The sequence below is a fragment of the Chiloscyllium plagiosum genome, unplaced genomic scaffold, assembly GCF_037043375.1.
Source record: "Chiloscyllium plagiosum isolate Xiang-an unplaced genomic scaffold, Cpla_swu_hap1 HiC_scaffold_18, whole genome shotgun sequence".
NCBI lineage: Eukaryota > Metazoa > Chordata > Chondrichthyes > Orectolobiformes > Hemiscylliidae > Chiloscyllium > Chiloscyllium plagiosum.
Genome location: NW_028270156.1, coordinates 76,564,382 through 76,577,605, shown reverse-complemented (window position 1 = coordinate 76,577,605; position 13,224 = coordinate 76,564,382). Strand labels below are relative to the sequence as shown.

The following is a 13,224-nucleotide window of genomic DNA, read 5'->3' as shown; positions in this document are numbered from 1 at the left end:
AATATGAACACTCAAATCTCTGAATCAGTTCTGGAAAGATAAGATATTATTCTCAAATTTATACGTACTGCAGACTTTCATGTAGTTCATCCAGCCTTTTAACTGTATACCTCGGGCTTTACAAGCGAGAACATATGAATGAAGGGCAGAGCACATATAACCTTGAATATTTTCATAGTTGCATACTTCATACTGACATCGCTGAAAATAAAAAACAAGTCATAAGTATCATTGGTACTTCCAGAAAAATCTGATTCTTCAACATTCCTGTATAGATTTGACTATTCATGAAACAGTAAAATGACAACAAATACAAGAGCTGCAACTACATGGGATGAGAACTCTGGATTAAGTTATGGAAAGAAGTATCAGTAAACTCTGCTGCTGACCTCACGAAAATAAATTAAGGTTGGGGAGAGGTCAGAAAAGTAAAGTGATGATCAGCTAAAAGTGCATCACAGAAATCCACTCTCTAGATCCACAAATACAAGCTTGTGGTATTGATCCCTTTGATTTTTCATTTGACAGCTTGCATCTTCAATTATAGAGGCCAGCGCCCAGGCAAGGAGAACTGGTCCTTCAGGTCTGAAGCAAGATGTCACCTGTCTCTTGATGTAGTTAATGATAGAGATGAAAAAGTCCTTGATGACGGTTTTTCCTTGTGCAGAACAGGTCTGATGCAGCTGATCTTAACATTGATATATACTGACGTTCTACCCAAACAAGCCTCCATTGAAACCAGTGGAAAATGTTGGGCAAAGTATGCTTACTACAGGATCCTGGGCCAAACTTCCCATAATTTCCACAATTAGGGGCATTTTGCTAGTCAAATGATTCTCAACAATCAACTTGAAGGTCTCAAAAGTCTTCTCAATGGACCAATTTTATAAACATGGAACATTTCTAAAAATTACCACATTGAAGACAATCTGAGAAACATGAAGCTGGCTACATTTTAATTGGCACAATCTATAACTGCTCGTAAAAGAAAATATTAAGACGCCAAATGGCTTGTTCAGTAAGATTACTTACTGAAGTCCAAAAATAAAGCAAAAAAAACCCCAAAAAAACTGAAGACTCAATCTGAAGAAAGGTCACGGGACCCGAAATGTTAACTGCTTTCTCTCTGCAAATGTTGCCAGACCTGCTGAGTTTTCCCAGCTACTTTTGTTTTTGTAGAGGCATAAATAAGTCTTACTACCATTGTACTGGATGTTGGTGAAACAACTCCTGGAATAATGATGTAGTTTTGCTTTTCATATCTAACAAAAGATACACTTTCATTGAAGGCAACAAAGTATAGGTATTTAATATTGGCGTTTGGAATATGTGGGTTGTGTAGTGAGGAGAGGCTGAGTATACTTTGTGTATGCCATGATGATATCATTCAAGAAGTCAAAATTCTAAAGGGGCTTGACATGGCACAAAAGGTTGTATAAATATCTGGATAGAAAACTGGCTAACCGGTCGAGAGTGGTGGTAGATGGCAAATATTCAGCCTGGAGCCCAGTTACAAGTGGAGTTCCGCAGGGATCAGTTCTGGGTCCTCTGCTGTTTGCAATTTTTATTAATGACTTGGATGAGAGAGTCGAAGGTTGGGTCAGTAAATTTGCAGATGATAGCAGATGATACGAAGATTGGTGGAGTTGTGGATAGTGAGGAGGGCTGTTGTCGGCTGCAAAGAGACTTAGATGTGATGCAGAGCTGGGCTGAGGAGTGGCAGATGGAGTTCAACCCTGCCAAGTGTGAGGTTGTCCATTTTGGAAAGACAAATAAGAATGCAGAATGCAGGGTTAACGGTAGGGTTCTTAGTGAGGTGGAGGAACAGAGGGATCTTGGGGTCTATGTTCATAGATCTTTGAAAGTTGCCACTCAGGTGGATAGAGCTTGTAAGAAGGCCTATGGTGTATTAGCGTTCATTAGCAGAGGGATTGAATTCAAGAGTTGTGAAGTGATGTTGCAACTGTACAGGACTTTGGTTAGGCCACATTTGGAGTACTGTGTGCAGTTCTGGTCGCCTCACTTTAGGAAAGATGTGGAAGCTTTGGAGAGGGTGCAGAGGAGATTTACCAGGATGTTGCTTGGAATGGAGAATAGGTCGTACGAGGATAGGTTGAGAGTGCTAGACCTTTTCTCGTTGGAACGGCGAAGGATGAGGGGTGACTTGATAGAGGTTTATAAGATGATCAGAGGAATAGATAGAGTAGACAGTCAGAGACTTTTTCCCCGGGTGCAACAGAGTGTTACAAGGGGACATAAATTTCAGGTGAAGGGTGGAAGGTATAGGGGAGATGTCAGGGGTGGGTTCTTTACCCAGAGAGTGGTGGGGGCATGGAATGCGCTGCCTGTGGGAGTGGTAGAGTCAGAATCTTTGGTGACCTTTAAGCGGCAATTGGATAGGTACATGGATGGGTGCTTAAACTAGGACAAATGTTCGGCACAACATCGTGGGCCGAAGGGCCTGTTCTGTGCTGTAGTGTTCTATGTTCTAAATATCTATATATTTAAAACTAGGAGACAGATTTTTGGTCTCACAGGGAACAAAGCGATATTGAGAGCTGACAGAAAAATGGAGTTCTGTCCAAGGTTAACTGTAATTATATTAAATGGCAGTGCAGGTTTAACACGTTTTTGGTCTATTCTTGTTCGCGCCACTTTTGTTTTATGCAGATTCAGATAAAATACATTAGAGGGATTTAAATTAAAAACAGATCTTTATTAGCAAGGATCAATGAAACCTATTTCTATTGGCGACTTTCCACCTTCAGACCTTGCAGCAATACCATTATGTTGAGCTTCCTCCTAGGTGGTGCGAGCTGGTGATGTATTTTTTCTGCCAGGTGTGTAACCTCAACTACGACATGCAGCTCCTGTTCATCAATTGTGATGGTTTGAAGGTCATCCTTAGGACACTGCCTGTCTTTTACCAGGAACTAATCACTGTCTGGAACATGGTCGAATCGCGTCGCACCTACCCTCCGGCAGGAGTAGTGGCTGTCATTAGGGAGCCGTTGCTCTGGAATCCGCACCTCTGTACTCGGGTTCGAGTGGCTGTCGGAGAGGGGGGCCGTGGCGACGAGGGTGACCAGGGTCGGGGATGTGCTGGGTGGTAGGGGTCTGGGCTGGACGCTGCTGCAGGATATAGCGTGAGGGCAGCGGTAGACATCCAGTTCATGGCCACTGCCATTCAACACCTTAAAATGGCAGTCCTTGGACCAGACGTAGTGCACCAGTTGGAGGATACTCAGGTGTGCAGTGGAATCCCATCTGCGTTTACCCCTGCCTGGACGGAATTTCATATTGGCCCCAAAGTCCTGTACTAATCCGGGAACCTGTGCCCACAACCTGAGTCGCCTCCGGAATTTTAGTTTTGTCCCTTTTAGGGATGTATCACGGTGGGGCCTGTATAGACTGCTACTGCACACCATCTACCTCTTCTCCCTCATCCACTGCCCAGACACACCTTGGTGTGCCCATTTGCCACTGGGTGGTGGAGACCCCCAATGGAGGGCTCTCTACGCAGGTGTCCTCCACTTTTCTCTCGGGGATCTGGGGTGGAGGGTGCTGCATGCAACGGTCCCCTGGAACCGCAGATTGCGGTGGTTCACAAATTCCCAGCCGAACTGCTTGTTCTGTGGTGCTGTAGAGTCTGTGGACCATGTATATATTGGTGTGGGCACTGGCACTCCCTTTCTGATTTCCTTAAAAACCTTCTCCTCTGTTTCACCTCAGTCCCACATTCCAGATATTTGGGCACCCAGTGTGAAGGGAGGTGGGGGGAGGGTAGGTCAGAGGACCGCCTCGTGGGTGTGCTCCTGGGCCTGGCCAAACTGGCCATGGAGGGAGTTATTATGGCCGACTGCCTGTCCCTCTTCCGCGGGTATGTCAGAGCCCGGGTGTCCCTGGAGAAGGAGCACGTGGTATCCACCAAAACCCTCGAGATTTTCAGGAAAAGGTGGGCACCGCAGGGTGTGGAGTGCACTATTTCTCCATCCAACTCTATTTTGATTTAATCCCTGCCCTCCTCTTCACTGTTTTAAAAAAAACTATTTCTACTTCTCAATGTGTGTAACTTAAAGATTGAAATGAATTGAACTGAATGATTTAGTCATATATATTTAAGATAAAAAAGTGAAAAGCTTCAACTTATGTGATGCTCCAGTGCATTTTGAATAACTTAAAAATAAAAAAATATATAATTTAAAGAGAGTCCATATTTTCCCTTCACGCTACCACCTCATCACCACTGATAGCCGTCTCCCTGATGCCACTGCCAGATTTCTGCTCTGGACTCACCAGCTGCTGCCAAGCCACCACTACCAAAGTCATGGTCCAGGCTCACCAGCTACTACCATGCTGCTGCCACAGACTCACTTCAGGTTCATCAGCCACCACCAAGCTGCGACTGCTAGAGTTCCACTCTGGGCTCGCCAGCCACCACATTGTAGCCAGAATCTTACTCTGAGCTCACCAGCCAGCCAACTCTGTAGCACTGCCTCACCGCCACCATGACTGCTGCCATAATGAATCTTGCTCCAGATCCCATTGTAGCCTTCTTCCTTTGCTCACTCCGAGAAGAAGAAGAAGAAAAAGATGAAGGTGAAAGTAAAGATGAAAACTGAAAAAAAACGGAGGGAAGTAACAAAAAAGAATGCAGATGACCTGATGATTTGGAGTGAACAGACTCAGGAGCCCGAATGCTACCTATGCTGCCGCTGCCAGCTTGGAGCTTTACATAATTCACTATTAAACAGAAGAAGGCAATATTATTGAAGGAAAATTATTAAGGAAATGGCAAAAGAAAAAGTATTAGGGTATTGTTAGGATATGCGATAATGAAGTAGAACTCCAGAAATGGACTAGAAACATGATTACAACAACTTTTAGAACATAAGAACAGGCCCTTCGAGCCTGCACCGCCACTCAATAAGATCATGGCTAATCTATTCGTGGACTCAGTTCCACTTACTCGTGTTTTCATCATATCCCTTAATTCCTTTATTTAAAAAAAAAATCTACCTTAGCTTTAAAAGCGATTACTGAAATAGTGTCAACTATTTCCCTGGGCAAGGAATTCCATAGATTAACAACCCTCTGGGTGAAGAAGTTCTTTCTCAGTTCAGTTCTAAACCTGCTTCCTCTGATCTTGAGGTCATGCCCTCTTGTCCTAGTCTCACCAACCAGTGGAAATATCCTATATATTTCTATTTTACCAATTCCCTTCATAATTTTGTGTGATGCTATAAGATCCCCCCTCATTCTTTTGAATTCCAATGAATAAAATCCCAATCTACTCAGCCCCTCCTCATAAGTCAACCTCCTCAACTCCGGAATCAACCTAGTGAACCTCCTCTGCACCCCCTCCAGTGCCAGTACATCATTTCTTAAGTAAGGAGACCAAATCTGTACACAGTTCTCCAGATGTGGCTTCACCAGCACCCTGTACAGCTGTAACATTACCACTCTACTTTTAAACTCAACTCTTTTAGCAATGAAGATCAAAATTCCATTTCCCTTCCTAATTACTTGTTGCACCTACAGACCAACCTTCTGTGATTCATGCACAAGGACACCCAGACGCTGCAACTTTTTACCATTCAAGTAATAATCTATTTTGCTGTTACTCCTACCAAAATGAGAGAATTCACATTTACTAACATAGTATTCCATCTGCCCGACCTTTGCCCAAGCACGCAATGTATCTATATTCCTCTTCAAAGTTTCACAGCCATTTGCACACTTTGCTCTGCCACTCATCTTAGTGTCATCAGCAAAGTTTGACATTGTACACATTGTACCCAACTCCATGTCATCTATATAAACTGTAAATAATTATGGTCCCAACACTGATCCTTGAGGCACACCACTAGTGTGTGTGTGTGATTGACAGCCAGAATACCACTCATTTATCCCCACTCTTTGCTCCTGTCAGCCAACCAATCCTCTATCCATGCTAATACTGTATCCCTAACATCATGCATCCTTATCTTATGCAGCAGCCTCATATGCAGCACCTTGTCAAAGGCCTTCTGGAAATCTAGGTACACCACATCCACTGGGTCCCCATTGTCCACCTTGCTTGAAATGTCTTCATAGAATTCCAAAAGATTTGTGAAGCGTGACTTGCCCTTCATGAACCCATGCTGTGTCTGTACAATGGGACAATTTCTTTCAAGGTGTCCTGCTATTTATTCCTTAATAATACAATCAAGCATCTTCACCACAACAGAGGCTAAGCTCACTGGTCTATAACTCCCCATCTTTTGTCTACTTCCCTTTTTAAACAGTGACGTCACATTTGCTATTTTCCAATTTGCTGGGACTGCCTCAGAGTCCAGCGAATTTTGGAAAATTACTGCTAGTCCAACTGCTATTTTCCCACCATCTCTTTTAGTACCCTAAGATGCATTCCATCAGAGCCAGGAGACTTATCTATCCTTAGCTCCATTAGCTTATCCAACACTAACTCTTCTATATTAATTATTATTTCCAAGTCCTCATCCACCTTCGTCTCTTCCTCACTTACTGGCACATTATTCGTATCCTCCACTGTGAAGACCGATGCAAAGTACCTGCTCAATGCCTCAGTCATTTCATCATATCCTCTAACCACCTGCCCCTTTTCATCCTCTAAAGGACCAACATTTACTTTAGCCATTCTTCCTCGTTTTATATATTTATAGAAACCTTTGCTATCTGTCTTTATATTCTGTGCTAGTTTTTCTGATACTCTATCTTACTTTTCTTTATAGCTCTTTTTGTGGCTTTCTGTTGACCTTTAAAGTTTTCCTAATCTTCTGGACTCCTGCTGTTTTTGGCCACTTTGTATGCCTTCTCTTTCACTTTGATAGCCTGCCTTATTTCCTTAGACACCCATGGCAGATCACTCTTCCTCTGACAGTCTTTCCTTCTCACTGGAATATACTTTTGCTGAGCACTTTCAAAAATTTCTTTGAAGATCCTCCACTGCTCGTCAACTGTTGCACCATAAAGTCTCTGTTTCCAGTCTACTTTAGCCAGGTCCTCGCTCATTCTCTCATAGTCCCCCTTATTCAAGCACAGGATCTTGGTACTGGATTTTATCTTCACATTATCCAGCTGTATTTTAAATTCAACCACACTGTGATCACTCCTTCCAAGAGGATCCCTGACTATGAGTTCATTAATTATTCTCGTCTCATTACATAAGACCAGACCAAGGAGAGTTGCTCCGTCGTCGGTATCATTACATGCTGTTCAAGAAAACTATCATGGATACACTCAATGAACTCCTCCTCAAGGCTACCCTGACTCCTGCACTTCCTGCTGCTGGAACAACAGATACCCTTAAGTGGGAGGAATAAATTACTGAAAAGGTAAAAGAGTGCAGGAAATGAAAGAAATGAAACTCAATGGAAAGCTCTTACGGAAATGGTCTCTCCTTAAAATGTAATGATTGCATGAACCATTGTGTGAAGTTATTGCATCTTCCCCAAATGGTGATCCAGGCTCTTTGCTTACAAGACACCTAATTCAAATACTACAAATACAATCCTACATCGTCTTTAAAGATTTAATATTTAAAATATTTAAATTATTCAAGAAATAAGACAACTTTAAAAAAATCTTTACCTCAATATATTCCATCGGATCCACAAATGCATGGCACTTTCCAAATATGCTGTTTTTATTCATCAGCTTCAAACAATAGCGCTGTGCATAATCCACTATCAAACAGAAGGAGGTAACATTATTGTCTATGAAGTTATTGGTGCCAATTGCCCTGTAATGTTTTCAGGGATCCAATCCCTTGAACACTTCAGGCACACTATCAGTAAACAGGCAGAGAAGCTAAATCTGAGTAGCACTCTACATCCAAGTCAATGATCTTCAACATGTCTGGCCATAAAATGGGCATGTCAGCTTCCACTTTTTACTCTTTCATGAACTGCATGGATTTCCTCCGAGTGCTTCGGTTTCCTCCCACAATCCAATGATGTGCAAGTTAGGTGAATTGGCCATGTTAAATTGCCCATGCTAAATTGGTCATAGTGTTACGTGCATTAATCAGGGGTAAATAAGAGGTAGGGGAATGGGTCTGGGTGGGTTACTCTTCAGAGGGTCGGTGTGGACTTGTTGGGTCAAAGAGCATGTTTGGGAATCTAATATATGGCTATCACTGGCAAAGCCAGTATTTGTTGCCCTTTTCTAATTAGCTCTGAACTGAGTGACTTACTTGATCATTTCAGAGGGCAGTTGAAAGTTAACTGCATTGATTTAGATCTGGAGATTTAGGCAAGACCAGGCAATGTTGCAGTTTGCTTCCCTAAAGGACATTTGAGAATCAGATTTCCTTTTTGTAACAATCAGTAGTTTCCTGGTCAATATTAATGACAGAAGCTTTTAATTCCAGATTTAATTGCATTCCATTTATATTGCATTTAAATTCCACTAGCTGCCATAATGAAATTTGAATTCATGACCTCAGAGTATTAGCCAAATCTTCTAATTACTAGTCCGGTCACATTAGTACTAAAACTATGCCACCAGCTATCCCAATTTGCTTGAAAATAAGCATAAAGTTAGAACATTTGTTGTTTTACATTTGTTGTTTTATTGCTGTATTATGACTTGTCAAATTGATACTTCGACACTAACTAGTTTTGCAAAAAATTATTTCTTCTGAAATTTTATGTCAATGTACATATACAGTAATCACAGGTCTAAATTTTACTGATAAAACCTCATTAAGGATAACTTAAGCCTAAGTTGCACAGCAACATAAGCTGAGGCCCAATGAGTGAGTAAACACCAAAATCCAAGAGATCTTTCTAAAATGTAAAAAGTGAATTAAATAAAATATTAGCGTATTTTGAGATTTGTAGCTCAGGTTGAAGTTCTGAATGTAGGTTTGCTCACAAAGCTGGAAGGTTTGTTTTCAGCCATTCCGTCACCAAGTTAGGTGACATCATCAGTGAGCCTTCAGATGAAGCACTGATGAGTTGTAGCCCCCAAGGAAATCCAAACAAATAAATAGAAAGCTGGCTATACCACCAGTGCTTCATTCAGATGTTCACTGATGATGTTACCTAGTATGGTGACAAAATGTCTGAAAATGAACATTCCAGCTCAGCGAGCAAACCTACATCCAAATAGAATATTATTAAAATGGAGCTATACAGCAGAATGCTGTAGTACAGACAGACCTAGGTGTCCTTATACATGAACCACAAATGTAATTGTGCAGGCATAGAAGGTAGCTAAAAAGAAAAATGAATTGATGGCCTTTACTGAACAGGGAATGGAATGTAAGAGTGATACATTTTGCGACAGCTATGAAGAGCATTGGTGAGACTGCATCTGGAGTACGTGTAGTTTTGATTTACTTAAGGAAGGATATATTTCCAATGAGCGCTGTTCAGAACATGTTCACTAAACCAGTTGCTGGGATAAAGAGAGGGGCTTATGATGAAAGGTTCAGTAAGATTGAGCCTGCATTCATTGGAGCAGAAGAATGAGAAGTATTTATTGAAACAAAAAAGATTCTGAGGAGACACAGCAGGCTCAATTATGGGAAGAAGTTTCATGTTATAGGGAATCTAGAACGAGCAGACACAGATTAAAAATTAAGGTTTCCCGTTTAAGAAGAAATTGAGACAGCATTTCTTCTTCGAAATAATTTATGAAATTCTCTTTTACACATAGAGCTGCAGTGGACCCAGTGCACTGGATCAGTGAATATATTCAAGGCTGATGTAGTGATCGGAATGAGGTTGGTCAGGTGGATCTCAATGAGTAAAGGATCCATGATTGGGGCTGTTAATCTGGGCCAATTAGGGAGCCATGGCTGACAAATATAAATAGGAGTATCTAATAAAATATATTTTAAAACATAGGAGTGTCATGCATTCTCCTCACTATAGGGACTGGCTCTAAGCTAGCAAGGCAGCGTTCATGTAGTGTGCACATGTGGTGATGGGATACAGGCCTCTGTGGAGTTATTTCAGCTGAGTAAGACAAATCTTTAGTTAAGAGTAATGGGAGAGGCAGGTGGGAAGGTGTAATGGCATAATCTCATTCGGCCTAATCATAGTGAATAGTAAAACAGGCTCTTGTACCAAAAAAAACATACACTTGTTCTTATTTCTGATGAGCTCATGAGATGTTGAGGTTGAGGGGTGACCTTATACAGGTTTAGAGTCCTACCCATGTAATCCGACAGCAGAGACAGGCCCTTTGGCCCAAACCAAAGCATCCATCTACGCTAACACCATTTACCTGCACTTGGCCCATATCCTTCTAAACCTTTCCTATCCATGTATTTATCCAAATGCCTTTTAAATGTTCCTAATGTACCTGCCTCAACAACTGCCTCTGGCAGCTCATTCCATATGTGTACCACACTCTATGTAAAGAACAAAGAATATTACAGCATAGAACAGGCACTTCAGCCCTCCAAGCCTGCACCAATCCAGATCCTCTATCTAAACCCTACTGCCTATTTTCTAACGGACCTTTGCTCCCTGCCCATTCATGTATCTGTCTAGATACATCTTAAATGACACTATCGTCCCTGTCCCTACCACCTCCGCTGGCAACATGTTCCAGGCACCCACTACCCTCTGTGTGAAGAACTTTCCACGCATATCTCCGCTAAATGTTTCCCCTCTCACTTTGAACTCATGACCCCTAGTAATTGAATACCCCACTCTGAGAAAAAGCTTCTTGCTATCCACCCTGTCTACACCTGTCATGATTTTGTAGGCCACAGTCAGGTTCCCCCTCAACCTCCTTCTTTCCAATGAAAATAATCCTGATCTACTCAACTTCTCCTCACAGCTAGCAACCTCCATACCATGCTACATCCTGGTTAACCTCAGCTGCACCCTCTCCAAAGCACATCCTTTTGGTAATGTGGCGATCAGAACTGTACGCAATATTCCAAATGTGGCCAAACCAAAATCTTACACAGCTGTAACATGACCTGTGAACAGGGAACAATGGTACTGAACACCCAGATCTCTCTATACATCAACTTTCCCCAAGACTTCTCCATTTACTGTATAGTTACTGTATAGTTCGCTCTCAAATTGGATCTTCCAAATGCATCACCTCACATTTATCCGATTGAACTCCATCTGCCATTTCTCTGCCCAACTCTCCAATCTATCTATATTCTGCTGTATTCTCTGACAGTTCCATTCACTATTTGCTACTCCACCAAAAAAGTTGCCCCTCAGGTTTCCTCTAACCTTAAACTGATGCCCTCTAGTCCTCAATTCCCCAAACCCTGGAAAAAAACTGAGTGCATTCACCCTATCCATGCCTCTCATGATCTTATACACTTCTATAAGATCCCCCTCAGTCTCCTATGCTCTCAAGAAAAAGGTCCCAGCTTGTCCAACCTCTCCCTATAACTCAGACCATTAAGTCCTGGCAACATCCTTGTAAATTTCTTCTGCACTCATAATTATAACACCCATCCTATAACAAGGTAACCAAAACTAACACAATACTCCAAGTGCGGCCTCACCAACATCCTGTGTAACTGCAACATAACAGCCGAACTTCTATACTCAATGCCATGACCGATGAAGGCCAGTATGCCAAAAGCCTTCTTCACTGCCTGTGACTCCACTTTCAGAGAACTCCAAGGTCCCTCTATTCCATTATACTCCTTAAGGCCCTACCATTCATCATGAAATCCAACTTTGATTTGATTTTCCAAAATGCAAGACCTCACACTTATTTATATTAAACTCCATTTGCCGGCCCACTTCGGTTTACAAAATCATGAGGGTATAGATAAGATGAATAACAAGGGTCATTTCCTTAAAGTCAGGGAGTTCAAAACTAGGGGGCATATTTTTAAGGAAAGAGGAGAAAGATTTAAAATAGACATGAGGGGCAACTTTTTTTTACACAGAAAAGTTTCTGTGTGGAATGGACTGCCAGAGTAAGTGGTGGAGGTAGGTACAGTTACAACATTGAAAAGGCTTTTGAATAAGTATTTAACTAGGAAAAGTTAGGAGGGATATGGGCCAGATGTAGGTAAGTGGAACTAGCTTAGTTTGGGAACATGGTGGCATTGACTAGTTGGACAGAAGGGTCTGTTTCCATGTTGTATGACTGTGTCATACCTTGCTGATAGCTTCACAAATCTAGAGTCTCATTGTCTGCCTTATCATTTTTTAAAAATATATTTTTATTTAAAAAGACATTTTTTCTTTTGAATATTACAAAAATACAAAACTAAACTCGTGGGTGGCACGGTGGCACAGTGGTTAGCACTTCTGCCTCACAGCGCCAGAGACCCGGGTTCAATTCCCACCTCAGGCGACTGACTGTGTGGAGTTTGCACGTTCTCCCCGTGTCTGCGTGGGTTTCCCCCGGGTGGTCCGGTTTCCTCCCACAGTCCAAAGATGTGCAGATTAGGTGAATTGGCCATGCTAAATTGCCCGTAGTGTTAGGTTAGGGGTAAATGTAGGGGTATGGGTGGGTTGCGCTTCGGCGGGTCGGTGTGGACTTGTTTCCACACTGTAAGTAATCTAATCTAAACAATTCAAACCATTATTAAATACCAAAACCTCTAATTACATAAATAAATACTAACTAATACCTAAGCTACAAAAGGAAAATCTTAGCAATAATAATAATGATAACAACCATAACACAGCTCAGCAAAACAAGGCAATAGTCCTCGATCATCCGATACATAAGTTTATACATATTCATAAGTTCGTAGTTCCTCCCCTCTGGAGGTCAAACCCATTACTTAGAATTGCCATGGCTGTATAAAAGCTCTTATTAGCATGGCAGACAAATTTGTACGCAGATAGTCCAAAAGAGGGCCATCATGTCTTATAAAGGTTTTCATTTTTATGGTACACCATACTTGTCAGAAAGTCCAAGGGGATGTGCTCCATGACTAGTTTACACCAGCCTTCCAGCCCCGGGGGATTGTTCGACACCCACCCTATTAGAATTTTCTTTCTGGCACAAAAAGTGAGGATACTGAAAAGCCTTTTTTGTGTGCAAAATGAAAGAGACTTGTTGGGCCGAAGGGCCTGTTTCCACACTGTAAGTAATCTAATCTAATCTAAAGTCAAGAAGAAGAGATACTGGGTCCATCTCCACCACCATCCCAAAGGCCTTCTCTATTTCGCCTACCACAGCACTCCAATATGCCCACAGCCTGTAGCAGGGCCAAAGACAACATGTAAGCGTGCCCATGCTCACTTTACA

General features: G+C 42.0%; 1 protein-coding gene across 1 annotated transcript in view; it reads right to left on the bottom strand.

Moving 5' to 3' along the window:
- The window catches only part of LOC122558123 (mucin-6-like), a 276,414-nt gene that overhangs the window by 165,977 nt on the left and 97,213 nt on the right, over nt 1-13,224 (bottom strand). The window contains exons 12-13 of the mRNA XM_087996806.1: nt 7,612-7,706; nt 69-201 (exon numbers count right to left, since the gene is read on the bottom strand). Of these exons, the coding sequence (XP_087852932.1) occupies nt 69-201; nt 7,612-7,706 (228 nt within the window). The remainder of the gene's footprint in view (nt 1-68; nt 202-7,611; nt 7,707-13,224) is intronic.